This window comes from Balaenoptera musculus, chromosome 1 (genome assembly GCF_009873245.2).
Source record: "Balaenoptera musculus isolate JJ_BM4_2016_0621 chromosome 1, mBalMus1.pri.v3, whole genome shotgun sequence".
Taxonomy (NCBI): Eukaryota; Metazoa; Chordata; class Mammalia; order Artiodactyla; family Balaenopteridae; genus Balaenoptera; species Balaenoptera musculus.
The window spans coordinates 99,062,376-99,082,149 of NC_045785.1; the positions used below are offsets into that span (position 1 = coordinate 99,062,376).

Genomic DNA, 19,774 nt, shown 5'->3' on the forward strand with positions numbered 1-19,774 from the left:
TGACTGCAGGGAGGAAGAAATTAACACATCCCCTCTGGAGGCTGATGGGAACCAGAAAATGTTTGATTTTACTCCCTCTCCTTTTAGTATAAAAGAAGACTGAATTCCAACTCAGGCAAGATGGTTCTTTGGGGCATGAGCCCACCATCTTCTCGGTTTGCTGCCTTTCCGAATTAAGTCATTATTCCTTGCCCAACAACTCATCTCTTGATTAATGGCCTGTCGTGTGGTGAGCAGTACGAGCTTAAACTTAGTAATAAATTTTGGTTATTCATAAACACTATCTATTTTTTGTTTTTGTTTTGTTCTGTTATTGCTGTTAAACGCCTCTTGTGAAGGGGTATCTCATTGTGTTTTTCATTTTCATTTCCCTTATGATGAATGACACTGAGCATCTTTTTATGTACTTTTCGGTCATTTGTATGTCTTCCTTGAAGAAATAGACATTCCAAGTCCTTTGCCCATTTTTAATTGGTTGTCTTTCTGTCATTGAGTTGTAAGAGTTCTTTATATATTCTGGATAACAAGCCCCTTATCAAATATGACTTGCAAATATTTTCTCTCATCCTGTGGGTTGCGTTTTCACTTTCTTGACAGTATCCTTTGATGCACAAAAGCTTTTAATTTTGATGAAGTCTAATTTATCTAATTTTCCTTTTTTGCTTGTGCTTTTGGTGTCAAATCTAAGAAACCACTGCCAAATTGACAGTCATGAAAATTTGCTCCTATGTTTTCTTCTAAGAGTTTTATAGTTTTAGCTCTTAAATTTAGGTCTTTAATTTTTAATTAATTGTGTATGGTGTGTGTTAAGGGTCTAACTTCATACTTTTGTATGTGGTTATCTAGCTGTTACCATTTGTTGAAAAGACTATTCTTTCCCCCACTGAATGGTCTTGGCACCCTTGTCAAAAATCAATTGACCATAGTTGTATGGGTTTATTTCTGGACTCTAAATTTGATTCCATTAATCGAGATGGCTGTTCTTATTATTTAATTACTGTAGGTTCATAGTAAGTTTTGAAATCAGGAAGTGAGTCCTCCTACTTTATTCTTTTTCAAGATTGTTTTTGCTACTTGAGGTCTCCTGTAATTCCATATTTTAGGATCAGTTTGTCCATTTCTGCAAAACAGTCAATTGAAATTTTGATGGAGACTGCACTGAATTTGTAGATCAACTTGAGAAGTACTGATATCTTAACAATAATAAGTCTTCCAATCCATGAACACAAGATGTCTTTCCATTTATTTAGGTCTTCTTTAACTTCTTTTGATAATACTTTGTAGTTTTCAGTGTACAAGTCTTGCACCTCCTTGGTTAAATTTATTCTTAAGTGTTTTAACATTTTTGATGCTATTGTAAATGGAACTGTTTTCTTAATTTCCTTTTCAGATTGTTCATTGCTACTGTATTAAAAAACAGCTGATTTTAGGTTGATCTTGTCTCCTGCAACTTTAATGAACTCTTTTACTAGCTCCAATAGTTTTTTTGTGGATTCTTTAAGGTTTTCTATATATAAGATCATGTCATCTGTGAAGAGAGATAGTTTTATTTCTTCCTCTCCCATACGAAAGCCATTTTCCCCCTCTTCTTGCCTAAGTGCATTGGCTAGCACCTCCAGCACAATGTTAAATAGAGGTGGTGGGATTCCCTGGTAGTGCAGTGGTTAAGAATCTGCCTGCCAAGGCAGGGGACACGGGTTCGAGCCCTGGTCCGGGAAGATCCCACATGCCGCAGAGCAACTAAGCCCGTGCCCCCACAACTACTGAGCCTGTGCTCTAGAACCCGCAAGCCACAACTACTGAAGCCCGCATGCCTAGAGCCTGTGCTCTGCAACAAGAGAAGCCACCGCAATGAGAAGCCCATGCACTGCAACGAAGAGTTGCCCCTGCTCACCATAACTAGAGAAAGCCCGCACACAGTAACAAAGACCCAACGCAGCCAAAAATAAATAATTACTTTAAAAAAATAAATAGAAGTGGCAAGAGCAGACTTTCTTGCCTTATTCTTGATCTTAGCAAGCTTTCAGACTTTCAGTCTTAAGTACATAGTTAGCTGTAGGTTTTTCATAGATGTCCTTTATCAGTTTGAGGAAGTTTCCTTACATTCCTTATTTGTTTTTATAATAAAATGGTGTTGGATTTTGTCAAATACTTTTTCAGCATCAACAGAGATGACTGTGTGGGTCTTGTCCTTTGTTCTATTAATGTGATGTCTTACACTGACTGATTTTCACATGTTAAACCACCCTTGCCTTCCTGGGATAATCCCACTTGGTCATGGTGTATAATCCTTTTAATCTGCTGCTGGATTTGGTGTGCTAGTATTTTGTTGAGACTTTCTGCATCTATATTCATAGTGAATATTAGCCTGTAGTTTTTGTTTCTTATCATGTCTTTCTTTGGTTTTGGTATGAGAGTAATACTGGCCTCACAGAATAAGTTAGGAAGAATTGCTTCCTCTTCTATTCCTTTGAAGAGTTTGAGAAGGACTGGTGTTAATTCTTCTTTAAGAGTTTGGTAGAATTCAGTGGTGAAGCAACCTAGTCCTGAGCTTTGTTTGGAATTTTTAAAATTACTGACTTAATCTCTTCATTTGTTATAGGTCTATTCAGATTTTCTATTTCTTCTTGAGTCAGTTTTGGTAGTTTGTGCATTTCTGGGAATTTGTCCATTTCATCCAAGTTAGCCAATTTGGCATACAATTGTTCATAGTATTCTCTTATAGTATTTTTAATTTCTTTAAGGTCAGTAGTAATGTCCCCAGTTTCATTCTTGATTTTAAGCTGAGTTTCTCTCTTTTTTAACTGGTCAGTCTAGCTTAAAGTCTGTCAAGTTTGTTGATCTTTTTTAAAAAAAAAACCAACCTTTAGTTTCACTGATTCTCTCTATTGTTTTTCTATTCTCTGTTTTGTTTATATCACTCTAATCTTTATTACTCCCTCCCTTCTGCTTGGAGTTTAGTTGGCTCTTCATTTTCTAATTCCTTAAGGTATAAAGTTAAGTTTTTGATTTGAGATCTTTCTTTTTTATTAATGAAGGTATTTACAGCTATAAATTTTCCTCTGATCACTCACAGCTTTTGCTGTATTTCATAATTTTTTGGTATGTTATGTCTTCATTTTCACTCATTCCAAAGTATTTTTCTAATTTATCTTGTGATTTCTTCTTTCGCTCATTGGTTGTTTAAGAGTTGTTTAATTTCCACATATTCCAATATTGTGAAATTTCGAGATTTCCTTCTGTTATTGACTTCTAATTTCATTCCACTGTAGTGAGGGTGGGTAGTTTATATGATTTCAATCATTTTAAGTTTACTGACAATTGTTTATGTCCTAATTATGATTTATCCTGGAGAATGTTCCATGTACACTTGAGATGTTGTTGGGTAGAGTGTTATATAGATGTGTTAGGTCCAGTTGGTTTATAGTGTTGTTCAAGTCTTCTATTTCCTTGTGTATCTTTTGTCTAGTTATTCTATCCAATATTGAAAATAAGGTGTTGATGTCTCCAACTATTATTGTTGAATTCTTTATTTCTCCCTTCAAGTCTGTCAGTTTTTGCTTCATACATTTTGTTATTAGACATATATAAGTTTATAATTATTATATCTTCTTGATGAATTGAACCTCTTTTATCATTATATAATGTCATTCTTTGTCTTGTAAAAAGTTTTTGTCTTAAAGTCTATTTTGTCTGATACCAGTTTAGCCACTCCAGCTCTCTTTGATTACTATTTGCATGGAATACTTTTTTACACACTTTTACTTTGTACTTCTTTGTGTCTTTGTATCTAAAGAATCTCTTGTAGACAGCATATAGTTGGACTACTTTTTTTTCCCTATTCATTCTGCTAATCAATGCCTTTTAATTGAAGAGTTTAATCTATTTACCTGTTTGAGTACTTAGTGATAAGGAAGGAAATGTTTCTGCCATTTTCCTATTTGTTTTCTATATGTCCTTTTTTTTTGTTCTCAATTCCTACATTATTGTCTTCTTTTGTGTTAGATACATATCTTCTAGTATACCATTTTGATTCCCTTATTACTTATCACATTTTTTTTGTTATTTCTTAGTGGTTAACAGTTAACAATTACATTTAACATCTTAACTGATAACAATCTAGTATGAATTAATACTAATTTAGTTTCAATAGTATACAAAACTTTGCCCCTATATAGCTCTTCCCCCTATCACTTATGTTGTTATGGTCACAAATTGCAACTTTATAAACTGTATGTCCATCAACATAGATTTATAATGACTGTTTTACATAGCTGTCTTTTAAATCATATAATAAAAAGAACTGCAAACCCCCCCAAAATTAATATTGACTTTTTTTTTTTTAACACTTTTATTATTTATTTATTTATTTATTTTTTGGCTGTGTTGGGTCTTCATTTCTGTGCGAGGGCTTTCTCTAGTTGTGGCAAGCACGGGCCACTCTCTTCATCGTGGTGCGCGGGTCTCTCACTATCGCTGCCTCTCTTGTTGCGGAGCACAGGCTCCAGTCGCGCAGGCTCAGTAGTTGTGGCTCATGGGCCTAGTTGCTCCGCGGCATGTGGGATCCTCCCAGACCAGGGCTCGAACCCATGTGCCCTGCATTGGCAGGCAGATTCTCAACCACTGCGCCACCAGGGAAGCCCCAATATTGACTTTTTAATTTGCCTATGTAGTTACTTTTACTGGCATTCTTTATTGTTTAGTGTGGAGTCAAGACTGTCTAGTATCCTTTTATTTCAGCCTGAAGGACTCCTTGTAGCATTTCTTGTAGGACAAGTCTACTAGCACTGAACTCTGTTTTTGTTTATCTGGGAATGTCTTAATTTCTCCATTTATTTTGAAGGATAGGGTTGCTGGGCATAGAATCCTAAGCTGACAGTTTTGTTTTGTTTTGTTTTGTTTGAACTTTGACTATGTTATCCCACTGCCTTACATGGTTTCTGATGAGAAAGCAGCTCTTAATCTTTTTCAGGATCACTTATATGTGATGAGTTGCTTCTCCTTGCTGCTTTCAGGCATCTCTCCTTACCTTTGGCTTTCGAAAGCTTGATTATAATGTGTCTCATTGTGGATGTCTTTTTGAGTATGTCATACTTGCGGTACATTGAGCTTCCTGGATGTGTAGATCCATATCTTTCATCAAATTTGGGATCTTTTCAGCCATTATTTATTTAAATAGTCTTTTTGCCCCTTTTGCTCTCTCTCTCCTCTCTTTCTGGGACTCCATTATGCACAGGTATGTTTAACAGTGTTCCACAGGTTTCTTAGGCTCTGTTCACTTTCCTTCATTCTTTTATTTTTTACCTAAATCAAGTTTGCTGATTCCTTCTTCTGCCTGTTCATATCTGCTGCTGAACGTCTACAGGAAATTTTAAATTTCAGTTATACTTTTCAACTCTAGAATTTCTATTTAGTTCTTTTTTATTATTTCTATCTCTTTACTGACATTCTCTAATGGTGAGACATAATTCTCATGGTTTCCTTTAGTTCTTTATACATGGTTTCCTTTACCTCTTCGAGCATATTTTAAATAGTTGATTTAAAGTTTTTATCTAGAAAGTCCAAAGTCTGGGCTTCCTCAAGGACAGTTTTTATTCATTTTCTTCTATTCTCTGTGTAGGGCATATTTTGCTTCTTTGCATGTCTTATAATTTTTTTGTTGAAAACTTGAAATTTTAAATATTATAATCTAGCAACTCCAGAAGTCAGATTTCCCCTCCTCCCCAGAGATTATTGTTGTTGCTTACAGTTGTGACTTTTCTGAACTGATTTTGTAAAGTTTGTATTCTGTCATGAGTGACCAGTGAAGTGTCTGTCCTTTAGCTTAATGGTTAGTCAGTGATTTGATAGAGATTGCCCTAAACACCTGAAACCAAAAACAAAACAAAAAGCAAGTCTTTGCAGATGGGTTCTGTGTGTGTACTGGGGCATACCTTCAACATTCAGTCAGGCAGTTTACAACTCTGCCTTAGCTTTCACTTTCTGTTTGTGCAGAACCTGAAAGTCAGACACACATGAGAGCTTAGGGTCTTCTCAAATCTTCTCTGAGCAGGTGCCCGACTTTGGGCATGTGTGGAGCCTTTGAGATTCCCAGGAATATGTGGAAGCTTTGAAAAGCGTTTATTTCCCAAAATTTCTCATTCCCCAGCCTTTCCTCCCAAGCTTTCTAGTTTGTCTATTGTTTGCCCTAGTTGTTATCCCTTGATCCTGGCAGCACTGGCTAATACAGTTGCCTTTAAATATTTTCAACAATGCCCCCACAGTGTAGCTGTGTCAGTGCTGGGAGAGTTTACAATTAACCAAAATATAGGCTAGCCCTTTGAGCTGGTCCTTCAGAGAGTAACCAGACAGGTCAAAATAAACAACGATTATTCTTTGAGAAAAAGGTCCATTCTGCTTCCTTTGATAGTAGGAATTATACCCAGAAGACAGACTGTTGTCTTCAAGGCTGCCACTGAGCTAGGGAGTGGAGGATGGGGTCAGTGTTAAGTTAAAACACCACAAAGCTCTCTTACAGAAATTCAGCTATTTTTTAAAACTGATTAAGCATTCTCCAGGTTGCAATAAACTTTGATTAGTTTTCAGAGTTTCAATAAAATTCATTCACTGCTTGCTGAGTTCCCTACACTGCCAGTTTTGTTCCACCTTGGGTAAGTCTTCTTAATAAGGATTAGTAAGTATATCTGTGGTAGGGGAGTAAGGAGGGGTACAGGGACAATGCTAAGTTCACATTATTCAGGAGGCATTCCTTGATTAATCCCAACTGGAACCATATTTTTACTCTTGGCACTTATTTAATATTAGATTAATACTTATTGATCTGGCCCATTTAAATATTAAGCTCACTTATGATTCTACATTTTTTTTTCAAAATATAAAGTTGATAAGAGGAGCTATAAAAAAATAAAGCTGCTAACATTAAAAAAAATTAAATTAGAGCCATGTTTTACTTATGTTGAATTCCCTTCCCATGCCTCCAATCCTACTAGCAACTACAGTTCTCAGGACTGAATGAATGCTTTAAATAAATGACTTAAATGAAAAACAAAATTAAAACAGGTGGCTTAAGTATTTTAGTACTCTTTAATTATCAAGTATTATCACCAATCAGGTCAGCATTCTCCCTTTTATAAAGTATTTCTAGCATAATTTCTATTCAAAAGCATAGATAAGTTTACAATTTCAGAAGCAAAACACAAATGTCAATGAACACTGCAAATTTTGTCTCTAGTATGCAAAAAGAGAAAGGGGACTATTAATGACTCCAGGTGTCTTAGGAACAGAAAAAAGGAAACAAAATCACTTGCCTGGGTTTCCTTCAAAACAAACTTATTTTCCATATATTTCAAACTTACTCATTGTTTAATTCTAAAGCTTGATAGGCTGCTTTGATTCGAGCTGGAGGATTTCTTTCCCTCCATGCCTTCTGCATAACTGTAGGAAAAACATTTCAAAAAGTAGATGATATGGTAAACATAAATTATCTTATGCAAAACGTATGAAGAATGAGTTAGAAGAGTAAACAAAGATTTAAATAACATGTTCTTAAACATAAGAAACAAGAAATTGCGGTGATGGCTCACATTAACCTCATGAGAAATTTACATTAAATTTGGAAGCTTCACATAAAGTAGAAATTTAAATATTATTTCTCTGATTTATATGAATAATAACATAGATGGTACTTAATCAAGTTAATTACATCATTATACATGAACATTTATATATCTAAATGCATATTAAAATTGATATCAGATTATAATCTATGAAATATTCTAGTTCCTTTATCCTCTTGAAAAGGTTCTATGGAACTGTTAAAAATATACAAAAAAAACTTAAAAAACACAGTACTTATTTAATCAATGATTCAATCCATGAAGAATGTTTGAATTTGCATTTTGTATAAAAAGGGGGGTAAAAAGGAATTAACTTAGACTATAGTATATTTATGGGAAATGTCAGTCTCTACTAAGAGTCAAGAAAAGACTGAATTAGGATCTCTCTGGTATAACAATATTTATTTTGTTATCATTTACTGCACCAAAATGAAAATTTCACACTAAGCAAAGTTTCTTAAAAATTAAACAAACAGGGACTTCCCTGGTGGTCCAGTGGTTAAGAATCCACCTTCCAATGCAGGGGACGCAGGTTTGATCCTTGGTCAGGGAACTAAGATCCCACATGCCGCGGGGCAACTAAGCCCGTGCGCCGCAACTACTGAGCCCACGCGTTCTGGAGCCCACATGCTACAACTAGAGAACCCGCACACTCTGGAACCTGCGCACCACAACTAGAGAGAAGCCCGTGTGCCGCAACAAAGATCCCATGTGCCACAACTAAGACCCGACCCGACGCAGCCAAATAAATAAATAAATAAATAATTTTAAAAAAACTAAACAAACAAATAAACAAAGTAGATCCATGAAACTATCTGGCCTATTTCAAGTTTGATAAGAAAAATAAAGAATCTATGAATGTTGCTTTTGGAACAAAACCTACAACTGTCCAGAAAGAATAATGTGGAAAATGTTTGAGTTTTCCTTTGGAAACAAAATATTAGTCTTGGCTTAGAAAAGGAGACAATATATTCTACTTGCGTAACAAAAATACATTTCTCATATCAAACATGTCACCACTAGCTGACAGCTAATGCTTCCTGAACTTGACAAATTGATGCAAGTCAGCACCCATTTGATAATAACCAGGTAAAGAATAACATTTTGCTTAAACATTAAAATATTACATAAAAATCAAGTATAATATTTGACTTGCCATTTTTGATGATGAGGCTCTCTTCTATAAGTTACATGATATTTTCACGTTAAATTTTGACACTGAATCTTTATTAACAGTTTAAATGGTTATTTGGTACTCTAGCATATTAAGTATATACAGTAATTTATTTAACCAGTTCTCTTTTGATGGATAATTAATTTTTTGCTAATACAGAAATATTGTGATAACCATCTTTCAACATCTATCTTTGCAAACCTGACCAAATATTTCATTTTTAGAAGTGGAATGGTTGGTTAAAATGTATGCATCTTTTAAAAGATTTTGGATATATATTTCCAAACTCCTCTCAATGAGACTGTATTAATTTACATTTTTTCAGGCAGTGCAGGAGAGTGACTATTTCCCCACTCCCTTAACAACACTGAGTAGTATCAATCTTTGCTAATTTAAAACATGAAAACTTATCTCATTTGCATTTGCATTTCTTCTATTTCTAGTAAGGTCATCTAATCCACCATTAAGCATTTTTTCTTATTCTCATGTTTTCAAATGCTCTATCCAGCCTTATTATTCCTCACAACCAATGCAGTTCTAAGCCAATGAGGAAAGGGGAAATAAAGTAGAGGAAGGAATATACTTCCTTCTAAAACAAGGTTTAGGAATAATTTAAAGCAATATGCTCATTTAGTATTCAACTGTCCTCTTTAAGAATACTGTATATGCTTAAAAAATAACACAAGCAGTTAACAATTCAAATTTATCTATTTTTCTAGTTAAATACTATTCTAATATGCTAACCAGCAGAAGAGACTACCATTCAACCCAAGACCATGGGTCACAAATATAAATGCCTTGAGACCAGGCAGAAAACATAAATGAGTGAACTAAAAGCACATGCACTGTCTAAGAGAGTCACAGCTCAGGTCTAACAAATTACTGCCAAGTGGAAATGCAGGTCCATATTTCCCAACTTAAAATTGTAAATCTGGAGTTTAATGTTAAATCTCCTGATTTTTTTAAATGTTGAAAAAAAAAAAACATGAAAACAAATTATCCAAAAAACACTGCTGGTTGGCCCTGAGGATATGTTTGTTCACTGTCCTAAAAAAACAAATCAACAGAATAAGAACAAAAATGTACTAATTTAGGGCTTCCCTGGTGGCGCAGTGGTTAAGAATCCGCCTGCCAATGCAGGGGACATGGGTTCGAGACCTGGTCCGGGAAGATCCCACATGCCATGAGGCAACTAAGCCCGTGCACCACAACTACTGAGCCTGCGCTCCAGAGCCTGCGAGCCACAACTACTGAAGCCCAAGCGCCTAGAGCCCGTGCTCTGCAACAAGAGAAGCCACCGCAATGAGAAGCCCGCACATCACAATGAAGAGTAGCCCCAGCTTTCCTCAACTAGAGAAAAACCTGCACGCAGCAACAAAGACCCAACGCAGCCAAAAATAAATAAAATAAAATAAATACATTTATTTTTAAAAATCTACTAATTTAGTAATTACTGATGACAATAGTCAAGAGGAATTTGTCACATCACACATATAGGCACGTTTGTCTTTTTTTAATATAAAACTATAGACATAAATCATTATCTTTATGTGAGTATCTGAAAAGATCAATATGGAACCAACAGTCCATTTCTGGATTATCATTCGTGGATAAGGTTTAGTTCAGTCTTTAACTGGGATTATGCATACCTCTAGAAGTACTACATGGAACTTTGCAAGGACCAAAATGGGACACACAGTTTTAAGTGAATCAATTTCTAAAGCTTCAACTATCTATGACTCTTTCCTATAACTGATCTACCTGAAGAATGTTCCTCTGATTGGTCTATGTCATGCTGGTTTTCCTTTCCTAGCCAACATACGCTCCCCGCCTCACTGCGTCCCCTAAAGATATATTACCTTTTCCTACTTTACAAAAGAAAAGCTTACTTTTCACCCATCCTGAATCTTTCCAAGGTGCACTGCCCTACAGTGTAAAGATCTCCATGTGCCTCAGGGGACAATTCAAAGTTTGGGTTTGGGAGGAACCATTTTTAATCAAGGAACCTATAATAGGGATTTGTGCCATTTACTTATTTAACAGTGAAGCTCAGCATTAGAAATAGAGTATTCTGGCCCCTGGAATTTCTGAATTCAAGTATATTGTAGAGTGGGGAGGGAGTGATAATTTTTATCAGTTCCATTTATCAGCACCCTTTCTCCCCTTACTATCAAAGCATGCATTGCTCCTAAGGGAAGGTACCCTCATAGTAAGGCAAAGAAAGCATTAGTAAGGGATAATAAAGGCAGTGGAATCTTGTTTTGGCCAAGTGATAAGCTCACAGCAAGGTTTTAAGACTTATCTATCTTCCTATCTTAGAATCTGAATTCAGAAGAGAGATGGTTGTCATGGGGCTGCATGTTAACATGTTTATTTGAATTAAAAAATGAAGTCAGACTTCTCTGTCAGAAAGTAAGTCTGATTTAGTTGACAGGCATGACAATGAGAACTCACCCAGCCAATTAGGTTATATGGAGGACTCTTTCCAAAGTTGGAAGAGCCAAATATGTAGCTCCAAGGATTTGACAAAAATATAAAGTACATGATTCCATTTAGAACTTTATGATCAAAAGAAACTTAAATTTAAAAAAATTTATACAAAAACTGTTTATTGTGGAAAAGCATTTAAGTGTGATTAAAAAACTCTCAAACATAATTATATTATAATAAAATCATACAGAGATGTGGAATGGATATGAGTTCAACAAGAAAAAGTACTTACATAAAATTTACTACTGTTAGAGTATTTGTTCATGTATTTTTCAATGGATCATGGTGGATATCAAGTCATTAGATTCCTTGAAATACATTCAAATATAGAGTATTTTAGTTTTATTTTTAAATGTCTATATTTATAATATGTTAAAAATTACATTCTTTGCAATTATTTAACCTTACAATGTCAAGTTAAAAATGTGTGAAGGGATACATAGTTTTTCAAAATTCTTTTAGGAGGTATGTGAACAAAAATGTTTTAAGACCACAGCTTTAGTGGATAGCCATGGTTGCTATTTGAAAAGCCTGCCAAGGTTTGCAATTCTGCCCATGAGAAGGAGGTGAAGCCTTAATATCCAGAGTCACCTCAGTCCTCATAGTTAACAATACAATACTGATTTTCCACTGCTGTTATTTCCTTAACATTATACTTTTGCCATTAATGTAAACATTAAGCATATAAACATAAAGCAATTCCTTTTTCTCTGATTTGCAGTTAAACCATTTTATGTAATCATACCAAAGATCCTTGGGTTTCCTGCTACCATACATGCTGAATATATTTAATGCAGCAGAGATATATTACAATGAACTCACTTCAATGTTGGAAAACTGGCTGTTTTTCAGACCCTAATTGTTGGTGATTTTCTTCTGCCTATCAATGTGATGAGTAGAAGCAGTAATAGTATAGTGGTTAAGAGCCAAACTTGAGCTTGAAACCCAGCTTTTTCATTTATTAGCTAGGTGATTTAGGGCGTGTTACTTGTTTCCCCTTTGCCTCAGTTTCTTTATATTTAAAATGTGGCTGATAACAGTACCTATATCATGAAGTGATTGGGAAGATTAAATTAGTATCTTTATATAAATTGCTTAGAACAGTGCTTGGCGCATAATAAGTGTTATACAAGTGTTAGCTATTATTACTGAAATTGCTTAAGACATCTGTGACACCAAGGCTATTCATTCATTCATACTTCCATCAAAGAATAAATATTAATATTTACAGTATATCAGGCAGTGTGCTAGATGATAGGGACTCAAAGATGACAAGTATAGTCCCTAATTTCCACAGTTTCACACATTATTAGGGAGGACAAACATTAAAACAACATGATAAATTAACAAATAAGTGTTTACAGTTGAATAAATTAACTAAAATTATTATAAAAGTGAGGTTTGGACTAAGTACTGCAGAACTATAGAGAAGATCAGGGAAGGCTTCCCAGAGAAAGAGACTTTTAATTTTGAAGGATAAAAGTAGAAGCATAGATAAGGTGGGAGAGGGCAGTCAAAATAGTTGTGATAAAGATCCCTGTCTTTAAGCCAAACATTTAAGAGTTTCTATACTCACTTCTACAGAGAAGATTAGACAGAACTAAACACAGACATTTCTATGATCTTCCACCACTTTACATGCATCCCTGACTTATGACTGGAATAAAATATACCCCATTTTTCTCTACATGCTGTGCCCCAATGTTTAACTTTGCCTTACTCTTTTTTTTTTTTTTATGTGTAATTATAGGTGTTAACTTCCCCAACCAAAACTGGGTACACTGTTCTCTGTATAAGCAATTGCTGTATTCGATCTGAAAGGCTTTTTAAGTAAAAAAAGAAGCAATTTAATTAATTTTTGTAAAATACTTTAAATTCTATAAAGATTTAAATTTTATCTTATAAAAGACAAAAAAGTACGATAACCTAGTTTACAGTCATAATTAGTTTCAATTTAATCTGGGTTTCTTATCAATGATGCAAACAACTCCAAGCCAAATAACTTTGTATAATAAATAACTCTAAAAAACTTTAAAAATAATTTTTATGACTACTGTTTACCCCAAGAACAGATATGACACATACCTGTGTCTGAAGGACGTAAAAAGTCTGTGTCACAGGTGAAAAAGGTCTGATGGTCCTGAGCTGACAAATTCATGTCATAGTATGTAAGTGGCTCTTTACCAGTCACCCAAGTGTATCTTTACCAAAACACAATAAAATATGTAAATTGAACATGAGAGAGCATCTGTCTGCTACAACAGACACTTTTTAAAATTCAAAAATATACTGCTACAAGTCTTATTTCAGGATGTTCAAAAGCTTATTATAATCAATAAAACAAAAGAGATAACCTATCCAAACTACTTAGAGTACAATAATAAAACATCAAAAACCAAAAGGGAAAAGGCTAGATTATTCAACAAACAGTGCTTCAAAGTTGAATTTGAAGGGATAAAACAATTTGACTTAAATATATACTTTTTTAAGTATACTTAAATAAATTCTCAGTGAATTAGAATTAAGTATTAAAAGTAAAACTACAAAGAAACTAGAAGAAAACACAAGTGAATTTTTACTAGATGTCAAGATGATAAAGGGTTTTCAAAGCATAAAAGCAAAAAAAACTTTTTTCAGATTTTACTAAATTAGAAATTTTACCTTTCATTTCTTCCTAAAACCCTCAATAATTAATAGCAGGTAACAAACTGTCTAATAAATACATTTCAAAATATCCAATCTCATTGGTAATTAACAAATAGCAAATTAAAATAACAATTTTTACTATTCACCTATAAAATTGGCAAATATATATTGTCAAGGGTGAGGTGGGACTCACACATATTGCTGTTATAAATATAAATTGGTATTTACATTTCTTTTTCCAGAAATCAATTAGATAATATCTATCAAGTCTTAAAAATATTCACACCTAGTTAGACGATGGGTATATGGAATTCCATTATACCACTCTCTCTACTTTTGTTTATTTTTGAAATTTTCCACCATTAAAAGAAGAAAAAATTAAAGGGGGGGAAAAAAACTGTTCACACCTTTTGATTCAGTAATTCCAGTGCTACAAATCAACCCTAAGGAAATAATCATATATGTGGCTAAAGATTTATGTATAAAGCTATCGCTCTAGAGTAAATGTTAACAGTGAAATATAACCTGTGATCTGGATAGGGGAGCAGTAGGTAAGTTATGTATGGTACCTCCATATAATAGAATACAGTACAACTATTAAAAATCATGTTTTTGAAGAAATTCATGTTTTGAAGAAATTCTGTGGTAAATTCACACATAATGAATTTTATATATTATGATGTTCAAGTTTTGTTTCTATATATGCATATAGAAGAGAGACTGGATGGAAATACTAATAGCAGTTATCACTTAGTGGTAGAAAAAGGTGATTTTTTACTTTCTTTTTTATACATCTTTTTATTTTCCAACTTTCTACAATGAATATGTATATATTTTATAATCAGAAAAAGCATCTTAAAAGCACATTGTGTTATTTACATACATGATCAAAGATTTTGTTACTTAATAGTATAAGTTGCCTTTAAAGTTGCTATTTAAAGTTTTTAGCTATTTTAGGAGAAATTATCATGAAGAAAAAGGAAAAAGCGAATCCTTGTTCCCTTAGCAAAGTTTGGTATACTTTCTGAAATCATAAAAAAAAATCAACGATCTACATTAATCCCGAAATGATTTAAAGCAGCTAAAAAACACATGTACAGTATCAATAACTTAAATTAGAAGTAAATTTTAAAAGACTCAGTAAAGTAAAACAAGGATTGGGCCATAAAATGGCTCATACCAAAGAGTTCTATACACTTGCTAAAGGTTGGCTACGATATGATTCTAAGCTTCCTAGAACCACACAATGATTACCAGTGCAATTTAGACTTTTACATTAAGATAAACTAATCATTCAAAAAAGAAGCATTAAGTGTTCCTTATACTAAGATAAGAAATTTCTCTTTAAGATTTTCATGAAGTAGATACTATAAGATAACAAGAATAGCCTAAAAACTTTTCAATAAACACAGTGAGAAGTTCAAGGACCTGTTTCTTGCAGAATCTCTTAATATAGGCTAATGGCATCTATCATAAAAGCCTAGCTTTGGCTTCCCAGGATGTGACTGTCCTACACTATCAAGTACTTAAGCACAGGGATTACTGCTAAATTATTTGTATCCCCATCATTTTGCATAGTGCCAATACATAGTAGACATAAACTGTTTCTTGTTCAATGAATTAAACAACATGCCCCAGTCTACCTCCAGGTAAAACACAGCCCTTTCCAAAACAAAAGTAAAGTATCATTGGTCATAAGTTTCAAAAGTCGTTTTCTCATTTAGAATAAAAACCAGAAGAGAAATGGATACAATAGTGTAGCTAGGGAATGGCAATATAAAATACAATACAAAAATACTATGCCCTGTACTGTTGCACAAATGAAATTTATATTCACATTCAGATTGATATTTTCTAATGAATCGTCAAATAAAGTTTGCAATTGAGTACATGTGCACAGGAATATGTTGACATTTGCAATTTTTTCTCAATCTCATGAATTCTTTGAAAAGGCTTTCTGCCATAAACCAAGAGCCAAATATATACTTATATCACAAACATATGGTTTGAAGCAATGTTTCTCATGATTATAAAAGTAAATATAGTAAAGATGCTGCCAATTAAACCTTGGGCTAATCATTTTACCTTATATCAGTATCTCCAACTAGAAGAGCTGTGATGTATTTGTAAAAATAAATTTTTCCGTAATACTTTTATTCTAAAACCAATGCCATAATTATACTGAAAGCAAAATGTAATACCTCCTATATTCTGCTCCTCTGAAAAGATTTAGAGGATTTCTCCATACCTTGCATTCTAAAAAACAAAGAGAAAAAGGGGGGAAATAAGACAGTTTAATCAAATGTAGTTAAATCTTAGTTTGGTCAACATGTATTGTGTAGTCACTGTATGCTAAGTACAGTGCTAGCCACATATAGCGCAAAGATGAATAAGGCATGGATCACCCCTGCTGTCACACAGCGTACAACCAAACCTAGTCATTCCCTTATTTCTGTCTCCATAGCATTTGGTTCACAATCCAAGTACAGCACTTACCATATTACAATGTGACTATCTGGTTTTCAGTTTTTCCTTTAAAATATGAGCTTTTAAAACTTTGCTCATTTTGTACTTCTGGAACCTACCACAGCATTTGGAACTAACTTAACTGAATTAAATGTAGCATGAGAATTAGTTATGTAAACTATCACCTACACTGTGTGGTAAGTGCTATGATAGAGATATATTTTGTTCCAAGAGATAAAAAGGAAGTGATTAAGTTTGTTCTGGAGAAATTAGGGGAGACTTTAGAAAGGTTGTGACATTTAAACTTGAACCACTGTAAAAATGAGTAGAAGGTTGCCAGATGAAGAACATTCTAAGCAGAGGAAGTATCAGAAAACCACACAGCATACTTAGGTTAGAGTACATGGTAGAAGGTGAGAGGGAGAGCTGTAAATGAGGCTAGAAAATAGACTGGGGGAAATTGATGAAGGGGCTTACATACCATGTAAAGAGTTTAGACATTATCCTTAGTCAATCAGAAGCCATCAAAGGTTTATAAACAGAAAAATAACAAATATCAGGACTTTGTTTAGATCAGCAGTTCTCAAAGTATGATTCATGGAACTGCAAAGTAACAACTCGTTTCATAATAAATGCTAAGACATTGTTTGCCTTTTTAACTTGTTGACTTGAACTCAACCCTGAGAGTAAGGGCGTCCTTAAATTTTGTGCCCCAAGCACCTGACTTGCCTCACACTAGTCCCAGTCCTGCAAAGTTGGGCTAATGGTACAAAATCAATGGTTGGTAAAACTTCTGGTACTTTAAAGTAGTGGTCATTGGATTCCTCACCCCAATCCCAGTAAACAAGGCAACCAAATATGATGGTTGTCTCCAGTATAAGCAATTGTTTTTTGAGCTGGACTGACCTTTTTTTTTTTTCATGGAATCTCACTTTTACTTGAAAGAGTCACTAACAGACAAATTTATGATTATTCAGACAGATACCTGGCAAACATTTTCTCAAAGTTGAACAAACTGAGTCTGTCAAATTCAAGGAAGAAAAAACAGTATTTGCTGCCAATGATAAAACTTGAGCTTTCAAGTACATATTAGAATTTTGAAAAACTTGTATCAGTTACCATGAGCTTGACCATTTCTCAACATAAAGGCTTTCCTGTGAGATTAGTGGTATTAACAAATGTCATTTTAAAAAATTATACAATATGTCAATATTTGGAAGACATGTATAACTCAGGGAACGAGTATTTTCCAAGTGGCCAATGCATGATTTATAAAATTATTCATAAGTGAAAGACCCATTCAAAATGGGACACCAAGGGATTCTAATGTACAGAACATGAAAAGTTAACTGGTATAGCTTCAGATTCCACATTGCAACTAAACTTTAAGAAAGTACCTCAGTAAATTTTGGTGTTGTATTGAAAATGAATATCCACAACCTTCTGAAAAGGTTATTAAAATACTCTTCCCTTTTCCAACTACGTATCTGTGTGAGAACAGATTTTCTTCACAGATGTCAAGCAAAACAATATTTCACAACAGACAATGCAGAAGCAGATATGAGAATAAGCAATTTTTTACTAAGCTAGATATTAAAGAGATTTAAATAAATGTAAAGAAATGGCAGTCTTCTGATTAAAATTTTCTTGTTTTGGAAAATATAATTATTTTTCATGATACGTGTATTAGCTCAGGCTGCCATAACTAAATACCATAGATTGGATGACTTAAACAACAGAAATTTATTTTCTCACAGTTCTGAAGTCTGGAAGTCTGAAATCAGGGTGCCAGCATGGTTAGGTTCTGGTGAGAGCTCTCTTCTTGGCTTACAGATGGCTGCCTTCTTCCTGTGTCCTCACATGTCTCCTCCCATAGTGGAGAGAGAAATTAATCTCTCTTTTTCTCCTAAGGCTACCAATCCTATCACATTAGAACCCCACCCTTACAACCTCATTTAACCTTAACTGTCTCCTAAAAGTCCTGCCTCCAAATATAGTTACATTAGAGGTTACAGCTTCAACATATGAATTTGAGGTGGGGGAGAGACACAGTTCAGTTCATAGAACAATGTTAACATGCAATGGGTTTCCTGTTATTTTAAAAATAACTAATAAATATTTTTAAAATTTGTTTTAATTTCTAATATGGTAAATATTGGGGATATAATCAATATATAAACAAAAGCTCTCAGAGGTCTTCAATAATTTTTAGGAGTATAAACGATTCCTGAATCTAAAAAATTTGAGAACCACTTTTGTACATAGTAAGGGGAGAGAAGGTACTAAAAGAAGAAGTATCATAGGCAGGGAAACCAGTTAGGATATACAGCAATAGTCCAGGAAAGAGATATCTAAGGCCTACATATGGGACACTGAATGTTGAAATAAAAGAAGGTAAAATAGAGTCAAGGTAATTTTTGAGGGGAATCAATAGCATACGATGAGGGTCAATAGTCTGGAGAAGGAAGGAGAAATAAAAGAGATATAATCTAAAACAACTCAAAGGTTTCTATTTTGGAAATTAATAGATTTTAGGATTATGGAAGGTACCTACTGAAAGAAGATAATTAGTAGTTTCACTTTGGACAGAATGAGTTTAGGGTTGCTTAGGGCCATCAAAGGTGGAGATTTCTAGCAAAGAGTTAGAAATGTGGGTCTAGAACATAAAAGAGAGCTTGGGGGCAGAAAGTTAACATTGGTTCTCCCAATATATATGTCTGTGGAAGATAATATTATAGAAGGAGATGCAGTTACCCAGGGAGAGAAAGTGGAACCAAAGGAGAACTGTTGACTCACTTCTGAGGTCAATTCATGCATCTCTTCTGTGAAACATTTTGTGGCCTTCCTTCCAAGAATAACTGACCATTCCCTCTTTTCATCACCATAGTATCTTCTATACACTATATAAAAGTATCTTTTGTATCTTTTGCCATCACTTATTTATATGTCTGTATCCTGTACTAAGCTGGAATGTTCCTAAGGTTATCTTCACTTTCATTATGCAATGGTATACTCAATCTCACAATAGGGAATAAGATTGTATAATGCATTATTGTTATAATTATTTACGTACTGGACTCTGAGTTTCTTGAGGACAGATCTATGTCATATTCATCTTTTTTTTTTTTAAGATTTATTATTTGTTTATTTATTTATTTATTTTTTGGCTGCGCGGGGTCTTAGTTGCAGCACGCAGGATCTTCGTTGTGGTACGCGGGCTTCTCCTTAGTTGCGGCGTGCGGGTTTTCTCTTCTCTAGTTGTGGTGCACAGGCTCCAGGGCACATGGGCCCTGTAGTTGTGGTGCACGGGTTCCAGAGCGTGTGAGCTCTGTAGTTTGCAGCATGCAAGCTCTAGTTGAGGTGCACAAGTTCAGTAGTTGTG

The 19,774-nt window shown here is 34.2% G+C and overlaps 1 protein-coding gene across 10 annotated transcripts in view; it reads right to left on the bottom strand.

Annotated features, from left to right (window-relative positions):
* The window catches only part of ST7L (suppression of tumorigenicity 7 like), a 158,720-nt gene that overhangs the window by 129,421 nt on the left and 9,525 nt on the right, over window positions 1–19,774 (bottom strand). For all 10 annotated transcript variants that reach the window (XM_036837700.1, XM_036837783.1, XM_036837379.1 and 7 more), the window contains 3 exons: window positions 16,128–16,182; window positions 13,366–13,481; window positions 7,356–7,434 (listed from right to left, as the gene is read on the bottom strand). In XM_036837700.1, coding sequence (XP_036693595.1) covers window positions 7,356–7,434; window positions 13,366–13,481; window positions 16,128–16,182 — 250 coding nt within the window. The remainder of the gene's footprint in view (window positions 1–7,355; window positions 7,435–13,365; window positions 13,482–16,127; window positions 16,183–19,774) is intronic.